This window comes from Chrysemys picta, chromosome 4, assembly GCF_011386835.1.
Source record: "Chrysemys picta bellii isolate R12L10 chromosome 4, ASM1138683v2, whole genome shotgun sequence".
In the NCBI taxonomy this organism is placed as follows: domain Eukaryota; kingdom Metazoa; phylum Chordata; order Testudines; family Emydidae; genus Chrysemys; species Chrysemys picta.
In genome coordinates, this window is record NC_088794.1 from 140898057 (window position 1) to 140918274 (window position 20218).

A 20218-nucleotide genomic window follows, 5' to 3' on the forward strand; every position below is an offset into this window, starting at 1 on the left:
AAGTAACAAGTGTGAACTCCTCAGACACTATAACAGCCTTAACATGGAGTCCTAGACAGTCCCCTCGGGCACACTGATCTATCTTGCCACCCAGGCAAGCCTGCCTTTGTGATAGATGGTCCCTTACATCAAAAATCACCACAATGTTCAGGTTACTCCCAGTCCTAAAGGACCAGTCACTTTCCCCAGGTCATTTGTACCTTAGATTTCTCATCAAAGACCATGCTTGTAGCCAGTCCTGTATTAAACTAACTAAAAGTTTATTAACCAGGAAAAAGAAATGAGAGAGTTATTTACAAGGTTAAAGCAGGTAAACATATACACCAAATGAGTTACAGTCTTAGGTATCAAAAGATAATAGAGGTTGCTGTAATATACAAGCTCTTTGTGTCCTTGAGGGCTAAACCAGGCTAAGCTGCTTAGGGAATCTCTTTCTTATGCTTAGAAATTTTGCCCTCTCCACATTCCAAGCAGCATAGTGATAACAGTGTCGAGTATCAGAGGGGTAGCCGTGTTAGTCTGAATCTGTAAAAAGCAACAGAGGGTCCTGTGGCACCTTTGAGACTAACAGAAGTATTGGGAGCATAAGCTTTCGTGGGTAAGAACCTCACTTCTTCAGATGCAAGTAATGGAAATCTCTAGAGGCAGGTATATATCAGTGTGGAGATAACGAGGTTAGTTCAATCAGGGAGGGTGAGGTGCTCTGCTAGCAGTTGAGGTGTGAACACCAAGGAGTTTCTCCTCCCTTGGTGTTCACACCTCAACTGCTAGCAGAGCACCTCACCCTCCCTGATTGAACTAACCTCGTTATCTCCACACTGATATATACCTGCCTCTAGAGATTTCCATTACTTGCATCTGAAGAAGTGAGGTTCTTACCCACGAAAGCTTATGCTCCCAATACTTCTGTTAGTCTCAAAGGTGCCACAGGACCCTCTGTTGCTTTTTATAGTGATAACAGTTTTTCTTGACATAGATTTTTATCCCCTTCCCCCAGGTCTCAAGCTGATGGGATGAGGATTTGTGCACATCTCCATTTCATGGATGTTTTGGGGGGGGGACGGGGACCAACAAAGTCTTTTGTCCAATGATGTTCCACCATGGCTTGTCTGATGCCCATAGGCCTTCTTTTGTTGGGCAGGAGATGACACCTCTTGTGGTATTTCTCTGTAGCAGGGTGGTTGGTCCACCTCCGCAGTATGTGTTTATAGGGGAAAATGTTAAGAAGCTGTGAAAATTCTCTTTATTGCTGCTGTCTGAAAGGGGAGGGTATCATTATTTTCAAATGCCAATTGTTACATTTAAGCACCATTCCATAGTATTGCCCTATAGCAGGCTGAGACTTTAACCGGCAAGTTTGAAAGGCGCTTGCCCATTTTCCGGGCATGGGGGCATATTGTCTTCTGCTTTCACATGGGCAGACTGATCAACACGGCTGAAGTCTAACAGCACTCGATCAGAGTACTTTGGGTAAAATATCCAATACAAGCCTGTTAACCCCACATCATTGGCCTGATTTTCCTCTCACTTACGCTGGTGTAAATCAGGAGGAACTCCCTATGTTTGTTCATCTCTCTCTCTCTCTCTCTGAAAATATTAAATTATAAATGTTGGCATCAGTACGTGGAAGAAAACCCCCCAGCACTGTTGCATTACCTTTTGTATCTCAATTGAATGAGTCTGTATTGCCCCACTGCATTGGAATTACAGCACTACTTTGTCAGATGTAGTGCTATAGGATATGCATAATTCATTTTTCTTGCAGATAACATCGCTGTATGCGCCCAGGCTCGCAGAGCACTTTAGTTTTGAATTATGGGCTTGATAGATATATAAATTACAATTTACTGGGAAATTTAGAAGCATTTATGAAAAGCACTATGGTAAAATACTGCTTTAAAGTACTAGAATCTGTCATTGAAAGGGCTCATTTTTTTAAAAGACTTCTTTGTTTTGAGAGTCTACCAGAGCTATGACGTACATAATACATAAGTAAAACATATGCCCAATGTAACTATGAATGGTGTATTTGAGTTACTGTCTATTATTTAAGATGTCTATTTCATTTAAGATGAAAAATTCAACAGCAATAAAATATCGATGCCATTATGTACTAATCCTGCCATACCAGTGTAGTCTGCGGTATCGGCAAGTACATTGCCATATCCTAGAGCTATAATAGATCTCACTCCAGCAAAGCACAAGCAAATAGTGTTTAAAATAATAACAATTAGACAATGACTCAGGGGATAGGTGCTAGGATATGGAACTTTTCCCTTCAAGGTCATCAGTGTGGCCCAGAGTGATGGGTTGCCAAAAAGCATTTCCTTGGATTTGATGGCTTCAGTCCAGTTTCTAGTGGGCAAATGTCCACATCACAAAAATCATCATTGCAGCTGGCACCACTATTGGCAGTCTGAGCAGGGATGGAGGCTTAGCCGTTATCTGACTCCTACAAGTGATTCCTCTAGGCCTGAATTTTTCACACAAGTTTGCATTGCTGCTGCCAGTCCTATTGATAAACAGAGGGCTTAAGTTTTCAGGGCTGTCTACTAGTTCACTACTAAATTCACTTAAAAAATATCTGAAAATGCCACTTAAAGGAATGTTCCTGATCAAAGCCTGCATGCTCCCACACAACCCAAAACCACATGAACAGTCTATAAATCTCTTGCAGTTAATGTTTAATGAGAGAATAATCCCATTGAAAGAAAATCTAACCCACTGAGAAAATAAAAATTGAAGTAAAAGAGTAACGTTGTTTGTTTTAAATGGATACATTCTCTACATACAAAACCAATAGCTCCTAAGCAATATATGAAATGGTGAATATAGTTTTGGGTATCCAGGTTTCTAATGCTTTTTTTTTTTTTTTTTTTACTTGCAGCTCAGGTCAAATAGCTGCATTTATTATTTAAACTTAAATCTAAAAATTCACGTTAGTGGCAGAGTCATGAAACTTGTTAAGAAAAAATGAACTGTAAGATAAATATGGAATGTTCTGCATTTGAATGTGTTTCCACAATATGGAATCACAGTTAAGGTAGAGAAAAGGCTGAAAACACATACAATATGAAAATACATAGCTCTTATGTAGCACTTTTCACCAGTAGATCTCAAAGCACTTTGCAAAGGAGAGCAGTATCATTATCCCCATTTTACAGACGGGGAAACCGAGACACAGAGCAGTAAAGTGACTTGCCTAACCTCATCCAGTGATTATGCACCCATTTTGAGCTGACCAGTGGCTGAATGTGAGTGCAAAATAGGTGTGTTCCCACTTGTTAGTATGCAATCAACGGTGCATGCAAAAATGGTTGTGCAAAAACAGAAGTCACGCATTTGAATGTATCCTAGCATTACAGCAGATTATAAAGCAAGGAAATACACGGAATTTTGAAGTTAATGAATTTGGCCTAATACCACTGAGCTAGATGGGATATTTTTGTGCACACTGATAACATCTTGCTCCTTCAATGGTTTCATTGGCTTCAGTGGGCCTGCTTGCCGAGTAAGGCACTAGTTAATGCGTGCAAAAGTCTTACGATCTGGCCCATTATTTTCTGCTTGCTTGTTTGTTTGTTTTTTATATCCTATTCACCTCTATCCCCGGTAAAGCTACAGTATAGTGGAAAAAATTATCATAGAAAATAGTCCATTTCACTAGCTACCCTTTATCCATAATAAGGAACAAACATCTAGCCAATGTAATGATCTGAATGGCTGAACATCCATACATGATTTAGAATTGCGTATACTCATTACTGATGTTAGAAGCTGATATAGCTTTCTCATTTTATATTTCCAAACTGCCTAACTCCAAAAATTGCTAGAGCTCTGCTTTGGTTTGTATGCCATAGAATATAGATGGTTTAAAGTGTTGTTGTATATTTACCATTTCATGCTTTACTACAAGATGGGGGGAAAAAAAGGCCTTTTCATTGTCTGAAGGTGTTACTTGCGCTCCTATGGGCAGGAATCAACATTAGAATTGCTGTAATTACCCTTTTATAGTCTTTTTTTCACAGAATATCATTGTTAACCTATCAGAGGGGTAGCCGTGTTAGTCTGAATCTGTAAAAAGCAACAGAGGGTCCTGTGGCACCTTTGAGACTAACAGAAGTACTGGGAGCATAAGCTTTCGTGGGTAAGAACCTCACTTCTTCAGATGCAAGAAGTGAGGTTCTTACCCACGAAAGCTTATGCTCCCAGTACTTCTGTTAGTCTCAAAGGTGCCACAGGACCCTCTGTTGATTGTTAACCTAAGCATTTTTCCTGCAGATTAAGATCTTGGATACTACTGTGAGGCATTGATTTAAATGCCTTCATTTTGTCCTTTACTTTTAAGATCAGATGAGCCCTGACAAAGAGGTTAATTGCAACCCAGTAGAGCTACATTAATGTTTTCTTAAGGAAAATCAGTCACGTCTGGGTTTTCAGCAGAGCAAATATCCTAATAATATGATATTTCCCTGAGACTTTTAAACTCTTCATATTCCCATATTCATATGTGGCTTATAACAACTATAATATCAATTACAGACTCCATTTTCAAATGTGGCAATTCCGAGGCCCTGTATTCAGATCCTCAATAGTATTTAGGTGCTTAACTTCCATTGATTTCAGTGGGAGTTAGGTGCCCAAATACCTTTTGAGGATCTGGGCCCTAAATCCATACTTTTGCTTCTAAATAAACTGTAACAGATACCCGCTGATGCAGAGCACCTCCAATTCCTACTGAAGTTAATAGGAGAGTGTGACAGAATGCCGGGAATCAGCAACTGAACCAGCCCGCTGGTCGCTCTTTAACCAGTTAGACCCTCTGGGAGGGCCTGATTAAGGAGAGGAATTCCTGATTTCTAGATTGGATTGGGGCCGGGAAGCTAATTAGCTTGTTTACAAAGGTGACAAGATGGAAGGAAGTGCAGGGAGGGAGTGGGGAAGGAGAATGTGTGGATGGATGGACGGACAGACAGGTGGGCAAGTAGGGCCTGACAAAAAGGAATGCTTTGGAAAGAGACATCTTTCCTTTCCTCCTGCTTTGGAGAAGGGGTAACAAAAGTGGTTAACATTCTAATACTGTGATTGCACTAGTATGCAGAAGGTGGAGGAGTGAAATACTGCAAACAAACTGCATGATGGTACCTATGTGAGCAGAAGTCTCTGAGCGGTCTGAGCGAAGCAAAGTGGTCGGGAGTAGCGGGACCCCCGTCACACTTGGGGGGATCCTTCCTTTATCCTTGCAGATGAAGAAGGTGATGGGGGAGCTGGTGTAAATGTTTGGCAGGCTGGGCGATGGAGGAGACTTTCCAATGCTGGTCGAACTGCAGAAGGAAGTGCAGAAGACCTTGCAGAACTTCTAACAGTCCCACCATTTGAAGAGAAAGCTTCTTGCTTGCCTGGCAGGCTCTGCAACAAAAAACAAAACAAAACCCTGCAGGAGTTTATAAGGGAGCAAGCCCAGGTGCAGCAACAACTCTACAAAGTGTGGTGAGTCCTGCAGTGGGGATTGGCAATCGGATGCAAGGCTAGGCCTCTGCAAGGTGGGCCCCGCAGACAACCCTGACGTGTTTGTGGTCATGTTGGAGAGAGTGGCTTTGGGGGCAGGATGGAATAGGGAGACTGGGCGCCATGGCTAGCACAGGAGAAGCTCAGGAGGCCTAGGTGGCTCTCAGTGAGGAGCTGGTAAGAGATTGCAAAATGGTTAACGTGGCCAGCCTAGACTAGGTGGGCCTTTCGATGGGCAAGTCTCAGTAAAAATGTTGAGTTGCAAGATGGATGGACTGGGGGATTACGGCCTCAGACATTTGCCCAGAAACTGACAGACTAGGCCACTCATTGGCTGAGGCTGGATACCCAAAGTGTGGATATTACAGACACTGTCATTCTTGAACAGTTCCTCTGCTGGAGGATAACCACATATGGGTCAGGTGGCATCAATCTGTTACCCTAGATGTGGCAATTAAACTAACAGAAGAGTTTGCAGCCCTGGATGTTCCGGGTTGGGGGGGAGGAAGTCGGCAGCTTAAGTGGCCAGATCTTGGGAGGAATACCAGAGAACCTACATCCAGAAAGAGCACCGAGAAGAAGAGGGAGGAGCCCAGAGGGACACTGATGGGGTCTCGTTGATTGTGTATTACCAGTGTAGGCAGCAGGAACGTGTAAAAAGAGACTGCCCATACACGGAGTGAGGGTTTACAGACTTCTGGGGTTGGACCGGGACTCCCAGCAGGGAGAAAGAAGGAAGCTACCAACTGTTCCTGTAGTGTTGGGGAGGAGGTATCAAAGGGGGCTGGTGCACACGGCCTCAGCCTCTTCACTAATCAGGTGGGAGTTGGTGAAACTTCCTGGAGCAAGAGTGAGGCTCGAATGCATACGTGAGTTAATATGAAACTGCCCTGTGGCACAGGTACCCTGGAAGTTTGAGAGAAGTTCAAAGGGAAATGGGGTGGGGTAGTGGATGGGTTGCCCCACCCCTTCATATTAGGCATGGACTGGAGCCCTTTCCCATTAGGAAAGCAAAGGGGCATCCGAAACCCTGGAGGCCTAGAATGAAACCCAGGGGGAAAAGAGCCATTAAGCATAGAAGGACTGGAGAATATTAGACAGGAGAACACAAGCCAGAGAGAAGGTAAAGAAAGGGGGAGTACCCCGAGAGGCAAAGGAGGAGGGAAAAAAAGACAAGGAAATAGTCTCATAGGCTAAAGATAACTCGAACTTGTTACCAGCAGTCCTATTACCAGGGAGACAGGATAAAAGAGCATGGGAAGGAAGTGCAGGGAGAGAGAAGCAGGAGAGGGACACAGATGCAGACAGACAAGGGTAGTAGGGCCTGACAAAAGGGAATGCCCTGGGAGGAGACACCCCCTGCTTTGGAGAAGGGTTAGGAGAATTGAATGACATTGTGCATACTGTGTGACTGCACTAGTGTGGAGAAGGTGGTGAAGTGAAATGCTGTAAATAACTGCACAGTGGTATCTACACAAGGGAAGGTCTCTGAACAGTGTGTGTGAAGCGAAGTGGATGGGAGCAGTGGGTCCCCCGTCACAGAGAGTTTGGTGCTGAGCACCTCTGAAAATCAGACCACTTTAGTTAGGTGTCAAAATATCCAAATTCCTAACCTTTAAGTATCACGGTTTGACCATTATCTATTAGTGTGGTGGACAGATCATTTTATAGCCGCCACTTGACATAGTGACTGTATGCTACCCGGCCCCTGGCATACCATGCGTTCCTAGGGACAGGGTCAATGTGGAGCAGCTGCTAGAAATTGCCTAGTTGGGGCTATGGGCAGTGGGGGGATATAGGTTAAATTCCAAGGCAGAAGAGACCATTGTGATCATCTAGTCTGACCACCTGTATAACATGGCCCACAGGACTTCCCCAAAATAATTCCTAGACCAGACCTTTTAGAGAAACATCCAATCTTGATTTAAAAATGGTCAGTGATGGAGAATTCACCAGGTTAAAGAGCCTCCAGGCGGCTTTTACTTATGCAGGGTACCTACCCAGCCCCCAGCCAGCCCCAGGATCTTGGTGTCTGCCGAGGTTGGATATTAGGAAAAACTTTTTCACTAGGAGGGTGGTGAAGCACTGGAATGGGTTACCTAGGGAGGTGGTAGAATCTCCTTCCTTAGAGGTTTTTAAGGTCAGGCTTGACAAAGCCCTGGCTGGGATGATTTAGTTGGGGATTGGTCCTGCTTTGAGCAGGGGGTTGGACTAGATGCCCTCCTGAGGTGCCTTCCAACCCTGATAGTCTGTGATTCTATGATTCTATGATCTGGCTTCAAGTAATAATGAGCAAGAGATGATTTTATTGAGCAAAGCCCTAACAACTACTTCTTTAAGAGAAGCTGGCATGCTTCCATTTAAAATGTCCCGAATCAGAGGAAGTGTTCTTGGAAAGGACCCCAATTGTCACTCCTTCTTTTGACAATTTTTCTGCTGGTCCGTTTCCTACATTGTGTGTTGCCACAGCTTCTTAAAGCTGCACGACAGCTCAGTGCGTTTATTCTGACTTACCGTCCGAAACACAAAGGGGCAGCTTTACATCAGAAATGAACAAAAGCGTTCATATAATTAATTGGCCACCAGCCTGTACTAATAGTAAAAGAATGTGGGGATCTGAAGAGGGGATGTGAAATCTCCTCCAGAGTGTGCTTAAAACCAAAGTCAGTAGAACTTCGTAGCGCACAAAGTAAGCTCTAAGCAAGAAAGTGGCGTGCAGCTATAACGAGCAGGTAGTAACAGATTTGTTCCCGTTCCAGCTGTCCAGTATAAAGCACAGTGACTCAGCACCTGGAGAGGAAAGCTCCGTCAGCATAGCGACACTATTAGACTAATGTCCATCCAGTAGAAAGGCAGGCACTAAAATGAACAGGTTTTCATTGGGGATAATTATGGCTCAGTTAAAGTTGTTCCGGCTTTTTGACTGTGTAAAGACCATAGGACCAAGTCGTATCTAATAGTATATTAATTCTAGGCAGGGCACCAGACTTTACCTGTGTTATTTGGACTAAAGAATAGGAAAGCTGGAAATATTGTATCCTGCCAAGGCACCGCACAAGGAGTTATTTCTGAATCAGCTCATTCATTTAGGGAGTGGTTGAATGAACACGGTCCCATCTGCAAAAGCTTTTTTTTCCTGGGGCCAGAAGACTTTCAGTCTCTGTGTCTGGTTCAGTAGATGAGTGTACATGGCAGCTCCTTGTCCCTGCGCTCCCTCAAGCGCTATGGCTAAGTACAGCATTAACAGCTTCCTCTTGTGTTACCGCAGCTCACATTTAAAATAAACACTGGGAAAAATTATTTTTTAAAAAAAGATCAATTTGTTACCCTATTTCTCCTCTCAGAGAAACCTTTGCCCCAGCATGTTTCAGGTACAACACGAATTCATCTCTGGCAACATGCAGGACCTAGGTTGTGGCACCTTGATACTGTCACTCTAACCGACAGCCCAAAAACTAGAGGCCATCACTTTGCCCCTCATCCCCTGCCCAATAACAACTATAATTAGAACAAGAGGTGCAGAGAATCCTTTGTGGTAAAATATAAAATTATGAAGAAAACTGCAGAGGAAAAGAGTTGCAGCATGGAAAACGACAGTTCAGCTGCAGTAGCATGTACCGCAGGTGGGAAAGGGAGAAAGAATAGTTCTTGTCATTCAGCCTCTGAACCTTTCTTTCATGCCTAGCAGCATTTTGGCCCTACGGCTCATATTAGTTTGGAGTTGTTAAACACACACAACTACCTGAGTCAACAATGTGCTGCTGTTGCAGAAAAAACAAATGCAATATTGGATTGCATTAATAGAGGCATAGCATGCAAGTCACGGGAGGTGATAGTACTGCTCTTCTTGGTACTGATTAGGACAGTAGGACAATGGAACAGACTGCCTAGGAAGGTCATAGAAGCTTCGTCACTGGAGGTTTTCAAAAGGAGGCTGGGTAGTTATCTGTCTTGGATGGTTTAGACACAAATCCTGCATCTTTCAGGAGGTTAGACTAGACCCCTGTGGTCCCTTCTAGCCCTCTGGTAATTTTACCTTTGACTTTCTGGACATGCAGCAGTCTCAATCCGAGTTTACAGGCAGGATTGAGGAAGGTTTCAATGGACTCCTGAATTTGAGGATAGAAGATTTCTATGGATAATGAGAACATCCTCAGATTATGGAGGGTATTTTAAAGACAGGGATGTAAATTCTCATGTTTCGGTGCCTGGGATGGACCACACTGAGAATGCCACCTCAGGGCAGAAACAGGGTAGACAGTGGTTTATTCTATATTTAGGTTCACCAAGTCAGTAACAAAGAACTTCTGTAGCACGACACTGGTTAATAAGTTGTCCCTTTTAGCCATTTCAGCCCTTGACTCCGATCCAGGTAACCAAATCTAATATAGTGAGAGGTTATTGAGCCAGTTCACCATATGTGAGGTTCTTACTAATTCCAAAGGATCAGACACTTACCCCCTAGTCAATATGTATCTCTCATCTTACCCAAATATCACACAGTCAGCCAATCCTTAATAAACTAACTAAAGATTTATTAATAAAAGGAAAGAAGAGAGTTATAAATGGTCAATCGATCATATACATGCAAATGATTGCAAAGTCCTTATATCAGGTTTGTAACAGTGATGGAATAGACTGATGGCTTGTAAAGTCTCTCTGGTAACTTCCAAAACATTGGAAGGTCCTCAGTCCATAGTTCATGATGCTCCTTTTTAGTTGTAAGTCCACAGTCCAGAGAATTAGAGCAGGATAGAGGCAAAATGGAGTTGCCTCAGAGGTCTTTTTGCCATGTGCCTGGAAATTTACTGTCCCAAACAAAGCCCACAGCCCTGTGTATGGAAAGTTACTGGCCCAAGATGGAGTACAGGGTCACATGAGCATATCACATGCCCCTACACGTTTTATCACAGGGAGTGGCCATTGGTTCCTCGCTGGATGAGGTATCCACAGGAAGAGCTATTTGGTTGGGTGAGTTTCTTCGATGGCCCATTGTGGGAGTGGAGTGTCCTTAATGGGCCATCAACACATACATTTGCATCAGGGCTAGACAGCTATCTGGAGGCTGTCACCCAGGAACAAAACACATGCTGGAGATACAAATAATAGCCAATATTCGTAACTTCAGATACAAAGATGATGCATGGATTTAATCAGGATAATCACACTTGATAGATTATAACTTTTCCATTGACACCTTACATGATGGCTGGTCCGAAGGTAGTGGGTTATCTCAATTGATTGTTCACAGTCAGTTACAGATTGATCAAAGATGATGCATGGATTTAATCAGGATAATCACACTTGATAGATTATAACTTTTCCATTGAAACCTTACACGATACACTTTGTGCAAGATTTGTTGCAAATGTATAACAGTGGTAATATCAATGATATAAATACTCATCTTTAATCATACAGCATCACACAGTGCATGGACCAGAAACTAATTTAAGAAAAAAAACTTCTCTTATGGGCAGGTTATCCCCCAAATTGTCTTCTGGCTTTTTTTCATCTTCCTCTGAAGCACTCGGTATTGGCCACTGTTGGAGACAGGATCAACTTCAGGTCTGGTCTGGTATTTTCTATGTTCCTAGCAAGTTGAATGGGATAACTCAACGTCAGGCTTTTCAGATGGAGCTGTGTGAGCAGGACGCAGACCTTTCTTTTTCCTATAGAACATCCTTTCTTTGTGTTACGTCTGAAATCTGTGCAGCTTCTGCACTCCTCCCACAGTGAGAATAACTGCTAGGACAGGAGGTCACTCACACACATGATAAAATAATCATTCTTTTTAAGTGTGTGCTATATTGAAGTAGGAAAGAGAAGGAATAAATTGGGTGACATTTGAAGGATCATTGACAGCACTAGCCAGTCATGCAAATAGTGTCTTGCATATTTAAACACACGCAACTTTTAAATGTAATTCTGCATTTAGCTAGTCTACAACAGTGTCAAGAAATACTGTCGTTTATCCTGTAATGATTATTTAAGATGCAAAAGAAGAAGAAGACAGCCTGAATTCATTCTCGTCTTCCACTCAGACCCTAGTACCTTGCAGTTGCTGTGACTTTATTGGGTTGCATATATGAGTTTGGCGTTTATTCAATAACATCATAGCCAGATAGATTAGATTAGATGAAAACCATATGCGGGACCTCATTTTGATTTATTGTAGGGTCACTCTAGGCCATCTTATATACCGTTTTCCTTCCCGAGCAAACCCATGGCTCTGATAGAACTTTACAAGGTGGAAGTCAGCGCAGAATTTGAGAAATTAAATCAGGATTGGATTTTTTTAAAAGATTGGTTTTAGTGCAACCAGAAGCTATGGGCTTTGATGCAGGAAGCACTAGGTGAAATTCTATGGTCTGTGTCATGAAAGAGGTCAAGCTAGTAGATCACAATGGTCCCATCTAGCCTCCAAATCTATGAATCAAAATTTGGTTGATGTCTTTCATGTGTCATTGGATAAACTTGCCAGGATGAATTTATTTTAAAAGCTATATTTTTCCTGCCTTTTCTCCTAGAGCTAAAAGTGCACTATTATTGTGTTTGTCTTATACAAAAAGGGGTTGAATGAGTATATGTCTTCCCCAGAGGATTGCCCTAGGCATCACCTATTCGTGGTGAATACAGAGTACAGAACAGATGATTTTCTTATCCATGGCTTTGTTAGGAATTTCTCACCAGTTTTCTGATTGCAACAGGGGAGGTATTTTTAAATCCAAATTTCTCTTAAATGGAGACCACCAGCAATTCATCACGTATTGAAGGTGCTACGTGAAAGAGAGACAAAAAAAGGAGTTGCGGGGCATTCCCTATCATCTACAGTACCAAACAAAAAAATCCTCATCTAATCACTAGGCAGATTAATGATCTGAACTTCAGGGAACAAAGTAAATCTTGATTCAGTGACCATCTGCCGTTAGAAAGTTCTGTCTAGCTGACTAAGCTGAGATAAATCTGACAAATGAAGGAATCCTGGATGGAGTCCAGATATTTGGCAGTAGCAGTTTTGGCTTCACTGATGACCTTCCTGTTCCTGTAATCTCTGGGTTGTAGGAAATGCTTACAGACTAAAGACTTGGGGCTTGTCTACACTGCGACGTTGTTGACAAAACTTCTGTCTTTCATGGGTACTTAAAAAGGCCCCCCGCCCCACCCCCGGCACGAAAGACAAAAGTTTTGCCAATGTAAATGGCAGTGTGAACGCAGCTTTGTCGGCAGGAGCGCTCTCCTGCTGACAAAGCTACTGCCGCTCGCGGGGCTGGAAGTATTTTGTTGGCAAAAGTGCCAACAAAATACCGATAGAGAGCATTCACAGGCGCTGACTTTTTAGCGAAAAGGCTGTGTCGACACAGCCTTGTTGCTAAAAGCTGCATAGTGTAGACAAGCCCTAAGTCTTGACCTCTGTGTATTCCCACTGATACCAGTGGAAGTTCCATACAGGGGAAATGGACAATGTGTCTGTATAGCCATATATTCACAATTGTATGCAGGTGGGTGATCCCACCACTGAACAGAGTTGCTCTTTTTCTGTGGTTCTTGTGGTGTGACTGGAAAGTACTGAATGGAATCTGTGTGGTGTATCGTGGCCTCTAGCAATTATGTGAAACATCGGCATAGAGTTGTCATAATTCCACTAATGTGCCCAGCTGCTCTCTGAAATCACTGGTTAAGAAAGATAAAGCTCTTCTGACATTTTTTATTTACTTCTTCCTTGTCCCTCTTTCCTGCTGATTCTGTAGGGCAATTAAAAACAAAAGAAAACAGAAGATTTTTGCACTAGAAATTATTAGTTCATACTCAAACAGTGAAATCTGTTTTGACATTGTTTAACAGAGCAGAGTACGTGTTCCTAATTGAATATCAACAACTACTGAAAAGAAAAAGAGCATACCATGTTATTGGCAATTCACAATTAAGGCTTATAGTTGGATAACTAAACAATAAAAGTTCAGGGATGTTATGCATTTTTACACTGCAGTTTCGACATAGCGATATACAAGTAAAGCACCTTTGACTATCCCACATGCTTTTGGGTCACTAATCGGGAGTGGGGGGCTCTCCTAACATTCCAGATCCCTGAGTGGCTTCAAACAATTGCTATTTAAAAATACGAATCAACATAACATATAAATGTTTCCCTCTTCCTTTCCCAAATGTGGAATTTCCCCCTACACTACACCTGCCCAGTTCCCATGTTAGGCAAGATTAAATCTTTCACCTGCAACTGCTTTTCTGTACAGAGAAAGCATTTGACCCTTTAAAGTCTGGTATTTCACCTCTTGACCAGCTAGAAACTATGCAAGTGGGGAGATTTCTACTTTTACAACAGGATCCAACACTTCCTTCAAGTCCTGTAAGCTCCTGCGATAAAGGACTTTAAAGGTAGGATGTTTTTTATTTATAGAAAAGCCCTTTAGGTTGTTTCTGTGGCCCTCTCTAAGACCGTTAGAGTTGGACTGATAGTGACTAAGAAAGAGGAAGGGATGTGTAGTTTAATAATGATAATTTTTTAAAACACACTACTAAAATATAGTATTATAGTTGGGGGCAAGTAATACTGCGTATTATTAAGGTTGCCAGACACTTCCCATTATAAGACCCTGTTTTCAGTTGTTGTATATATGTCATAGAATACTTAGTACTATATTATAGGCAGAATTGGTGGCACTGCCTATTATTATGATTGCCTGACACTTCCCATTATAAGACTTTGTTTTCAGTTGCTTAGAACTTTGCCAACTTGCAACTGTTTGGGATGTAATTTTCCATGGAGAACATCTCCATCAGGTTAGAATTTGTGGGGAAATTTTAGCTAAATTAGTTCAGCAGTTGTTGCGATTGAGATTAGGGACAAATATGTTGTTTTGCCATGTTAAAAAAAAATCTGTTGTCCCTTTTATTTGAGATGCTCTAGTGCTCATGTGTTTTGGAGCAGGGACTTGAAACTTAGCAAGGAAGTGACTGTCGCATCAAACATATGTACTTGTATACACAATACAAAAATGCATACATTAAAGCAAGGATTTTTTTAAAGAATAATTACATCTATTTGGTTGTAACTCCAGAGTGTTTCCTTCCCACCAGCATCCGAGGGAAAGATCTTCATTTTCATTATGGCCGATGCTTGGATGCTATCCTGCTTAAGGGCCGTGGATTTTCATTGCCTCTCTTTTACCCCTTTTCCTTCTCACCCATTTACACATACCCGACCACTATAACATCCTGGCATTTGTTTGGTTGGGAAGGCATAGTGCCACAGCTCCCAAGTTGTGTTGCTATCAGTGATAAAGCAAAGACTGCGCCACGCTGAATTATGAAAGCAGTTTCACCAGTGGCAGCCTGCTGTGTGGCTCCCAAGCCACCTTTAAGGTAGCTCTTTATCATTAGTTTAGCAACTGAATTAATTTCTTAACTGTGTTTTACAATGTAGTCCTCAGTCTATTTTTAAGTGACTTCTTGAGACCTGTATGAATTTTCATCCAGCAGCATTGATATCAACATGCTTTTAATTTCAATTTATATATTTTTTTTGTTTCTATAGTTTTATTTTTGGTGTTGAATCTTTTTTTGGGGGTGGGAGGCGGGTAAAAGAAGGGACAACTTTAGGTTTGTAGGGCCTGAGCCAGTCTTCATAAATCAATGGGAGTCTGTCCATTGGGTTCACTGGGCTTTGGATCAGCCCCTGGCAGAGTTCTCCAGATTGCAGCAGCAGTACTCAAGATGGGCTTGATGCAAAGACTCCTGAAATCAATGGGAGTCTTTCTGTTGACTCCAGTGGCCTTGGAATTTGGCTCCAACACCAGCATAGTCTGTCTCTCAAAAACACAAAAGAAAGCAAATGCCAAAGTGTGCTAGTTTTAGTCATTTTTACTCTTGATTAGCAGAGGTATCTACAGCACAGGTTGGTATTTTTCTGTTTTGCAGGGGATGTAAGTCTGGAGTCTGATGCCATGGCGTGCAGTAAGTGAGATAGAAACCATTCAAATCTGAAACTAACATCAGTCCACATGAATGAGATTTGCACTTGCTGAATCGTAACTAAATCCAACTTGCACTTTTTCTTCTTCCTCACAGGTTGGACAAAGTTTGCTCGATTGACACGAGCTTTGACTAACAGCCGAAGTGTTCTGCAGCAGCTAACGCCAATGAACAAAGCTGAGGTGGTGCACAAACACTCAAGATTAGCTGAAGTAAGTGTGAGACAGACTCCCGACTTCCCTTGTTTAAAAGACAGGAAGTGATGCATAAAAGAATTGGCATCATTACTAACTGACATTTTAATATAAAGAATAGTCTTCCCTGCTACTGATTTCAAAATACATCTTTTACTTATGTGAAAGAGCATATTAAATACATACAGCCACCTTTTCTGGATGGGGCAATGGCATGACTAATTCCCTTGCAAAAATGCACAGACCTCTATTACTTGCATGGCCCTTTGTTCGTGTTTGTGTAACTGCCATTTTGGTGCATTAATTAGGTAACTGTGCACCACAAGGTGCATAGTTATAATATAATATACCTATCTCCTAGAATTGGAAGGGACCCTGAAAAGTCATCAAGTCCAGCCCCCTGTCTAGCAAGACCAAGTACGATTTTGCCCCCTCAAGGATCTCTAGGTGGCCCCCTCAAGGCTTGAACTCACAACCCTGGGTTTAGCAGGCCAATGCTCAAACCACTGAGCTATGCCTACCCCCTGCTATCTGTATGCAGTTTTACACTCCCATATGACCAGACTGTGACACCCTTACTCCCAGTGAGTAGTAATTTGTTCCTCAAGTCGTCCCAATGAAATAAATTGGACTGCTTGAGGATTGAGGTACTCTCTCACAAGAGTCCTTGTCTGGCTGTATGGCGATTTGCATGCACAGAGAGTGCACATGTGTTTTTGTTCATGCATCTGTTGCACCCAGCTCTGAAAGTCTGTCCTGCTGTATTCTTATCACCTCTTGTTCTTTAAAAGCTGTAAATTAAATCCACTGTTAGCCTGCAAACATTCCTTTAACAGTGCAAATAATGCAACAGGTGAATGCTTTCAGGTTAACCAATAAAAAAAGATTTGCTGCTATCTTCTCTGAGCCCAGTGGTAAGTGGGAGCTGCCAAAATAGATGAGTTACTGAAAGTGACAGTCCCAGTCTCTCTGTGCCAGAGGGCTTTTGTACTGAGTTCAGTGTTAAAGATTGATGGCAGCATAAAATGTATCCTGTTCTCTTCGTAGTTTTTGTGCACATTTATAATAACAGTTCTGCTTTAATGAAATCAAAGTTGAAATCTTCTACTGTTTTCCACTACTCTCACTGCTGGTTTTTTCCATGAACTATCCTCCACAGGCACTGAGCCAGCCGCGGTGATGTAATGGGTTGCTCCCATCTCTAGCTTCTCTGTCTCAATGACTTCTCAGTGCTCTGTGAACCTGGTTTGGGGCCACTAGTTCTGGGCAAGAAGTTTGCCACTCCAGATGAGCTACAGCTTATGCAGGGCAGAATATGCTGCCCACGTTTCAATATTATTAAGTGTTTGTCATTTGCAGACGAAAGCAATTCAGAGTACAGTTGAGCAGCATGAAGTGCAATGGTCCCTATCATTCATTGTCCTCCACAGTCAAAGCTTTTGCTGCCCACCTGCCATGTGAAGCGCAGCATGATGGTATTTAAAGCACAGAAAGAGACATGGTCTCTACCCTAATGAGGTTACAGTCTAATCTGAAATGAGACACAGCAGTTGAGAGTAACAGAGAGTGGAGGGGACGAGGGAGGAGGATGAGGGTAATGCCCATTGGATCAGTTACATCGTTAGCTGTTGCACAGAACGTGTTTTTTTCTTTTAATTTGTAATGGTGGCTGGCCCCTTAAAGGCTAGAATAGAGACCTGGGGCCAGCCAGCCCTAGTTACTAAGGAGGCACGTGCAAGCAGAGATCAGCTGGCTCCCCTACAAAGTGCAGCAGGATACTGCAGAGAGTGGGATGCTGAGGGGGGCCAGAGTGAAGTACAGAGGTTGTTGGGAGTGAGCAGGCTCCAGTAGAGGACCTGGGGGCTTGGGAGCGAGGCTACAGGCAGGCGAAGTGAGGGGGTGAAGAGTAAATGGAAGGACTTAAGGAGGGATTGGAGAACTTTATTTTGAATGGTTTGTTAAATTAGCAACACCGTCTACTGTCTGCTTTGAGTAAAAGCCTTGCTCGGTTGCCTCCATTGAGTTTTGCCATTGACTTCCATGCAGCCAGGATTTCACATCCTAATCTTAGCAACACCCCGTTCTTCTCCTGCAAAGAAGAATGAAAAACATTAATTAACTGGAAATTTGAGATTGCAACACTTTTATACTTTGATTCATGCACTTAAATATTGTTCTGTTTGTTTCAGACTCACTCACTCCCTATTCAACAAGAATACATTCCAGATTTGAGCATTTTGACAAGTACGACAGTTCTGTTTGCCATGTAGCGGCCACTGTTAATATGGTACATTAGCTCCAGTAAGGGGTACTGCAAGTGATGTGGTAGTACAATCAGTTCCTGGAGACTGAATTTATTCTATCCTAATACCCATTTGGAATTCAAAATTTTAAATCTGCTGTTGGTTCCAACATATATATATAGATCTCTTTTGGCACCTCAATAAGTTAGTAAATCGGGGTAATAACTGTTCCTACCCTCTTAAATTTCTCATGTTGGATTGAGATAAGTGATAATTAGACTAGCTAGAATAAATTGTTTTGGCTCTTTTACAAGGTTTGCAGTTCTAGATTTTACAAAGGTGAGTGTGCAGAAAATACAAACTTTTGAAACTGTATTTAATTTATAAATATGTCTTGGGTCCAGTACTATTCAGTATTTTCATTAGTGAGTTGGAAATGAGACTGTGTGCAAATGAAAAATAATATTAAGTCATCATTGGTGTTGACTTTTTAATGGCAACAACGTTTTGTGCAGTCTGGAGAGAAAGGTAAGGAAGCAAACATTACAACCCTATCCAGTCATACAATTGCAAGTAGTTAGACCAGATGTTATGAATATTGTATTTTACTTTAAAAGGAAGTCGGCCAATGAGGCTATAGTTCAGTAGATCGTTGAGCAGGATAATGTTTTGGCTTCTTTTTAGATTCAGAGAGAGTTCAGGTATGAATGCTAAGCTTTCCAGTACCTGTAGGTATGAATGGGATCTCATATTTTTAACTGCAGGGCATGAGCTGACACAGCTGTATCCAGATGGGCCTCATGCCAGTTAGTTGGCAGAGTACTTTACTTTGAACTTTTGAGCAGTAGTTGTTGGCCTTGTTTTCGCTCTGTCTGTCTGCAAATGATCTTTGTTTTTGTAAGATTACCCTTACGCTTTACACTTTTCCCATTCATTGAGTGATAGCTACCTCCACCCATTCCTACATGATTTATGCACTGATGAGCTCATGAGATTAACAAATTAAATAATTTAGAAACTACAGGTAGCCTTGGAACCTTCAGGGTATAACAAAAACATTCTTTCCTTAATTCTGTGTATTACACAATTTCAGAAAGTGCCCATTATAACGAATGTTAACTGAAAGCCATAACATCTGTGTTTCTTTCCTTTTATAGGTTCTCCAGCTCGGGTCTGATATTCTTCCTCAGTATAAACAAGAAGCTCCAAAGACTCCACCGCACATTATTTTACACTATTGTGCTTTTAAGACCACCTGGGACTGGGTCATCTTAATTCTAACCTTCTATACAGCAATTATGGTTCCCTACAATGTCTCCTTCAAAACGAAACAGAACAACATAGCCTGGCTGGTGTTGGACAGTGTGGTGGATGTTATTTTTCTGGTTGACATTGTTTTAAACTTTCATACAACCTTTGTTGGCCCTGGGGGAGAGGTTATATCTGATCCCAAACTCATAAGGATGAACTACCTGAAAACTTGGTTTGTGATAGACCTTCTGTCCTGTTTACCTTATGACATCATCAATGCCTTTGAGAATGTGGACGAGGTAAGCAATTGCAATCTGTATGAAATTGACTGCACTGGGTTATTTCTAATTTTAAATTTGGTTAGGGCCACGTTTATACTCACTAGAATTAAAACTCTGCAAACATTGGAGGATAAAATTTGGTGGTTGGGTTTTTCCACTAAGCAACGTTCTGTATGGGAAGGGAAGGTGTCTTGCTAAGCAATATAAGAGAATATCGGTGGTGTGTGTGATTTATAAAGTTACGGGGCAGGATTTTAAAAATTGTTCACTGTTGACCTAACTCTTCTTCCACTGAAGTCAATGGTAAAGCTCCCAGTGTCTTCAGTGAGAGCAGAGAAAAGGCCACCTCTGAATGTTTTTGAAAATCCTGACCATAATTGTTATTTATACCCTGCTGTTTTTCCTTTCCTCCTTGCAACTTATTTTTCAGTTTCTGATTGAGAGATGAACACCACTATTGTCTGTATTGTCTGAATTTTAAAAGGCTTAATGAGAGCCATATCTTGAATTTTTGGAGACTATTGAGAAAAAAGTGCAAATCTTAAAAGGCCACTGAATTAAAGCTTCTTAACTTTTAGCCCTAATAACGTTTAAAAATAATCAAGCTTGCAGGCTAAGGTAATGGAGAAACAAGCAATAACTACAACTAATAATGCATACATGAATCACTGTAGACAAAATTCAATATTAAAATGCAGCCATAATGGTATCAGAACCATTTTAGTTTCCCTTTGGGGCCTCGTATCCTTCG

The 20218-nt window shown here is 41.9% G+C and overlaps 1 protein-coding gene across 2 annotated transcripts in view; it reads left to right on the top strand.

Annotated features, from left to right (window-relative positions):
- Positions 1 to 20218, top strand: part of KCNH5 (potassium voltage-gated channel subfamily H member 5) — a 223105-nt gene that overhangs the window by 34459 nt on the left and 168428 nt on the right. For both annotated transcript variants that reach the window (XM_024105172.3, XM_005285878.5), the window contains exons 5-6: positions 15595 to 15710; positions 19093 to 19485. In XM_024105172.3, the coding sequence (XP_023960940.1) occupies positions 15595 to 15710; positions 19093 to 19485 (509 nt within the window). The remainder of the gene's footprint in view (positions 1 to 15594; positions 15711 to 19092; positions 19486 to 20218) is intronic.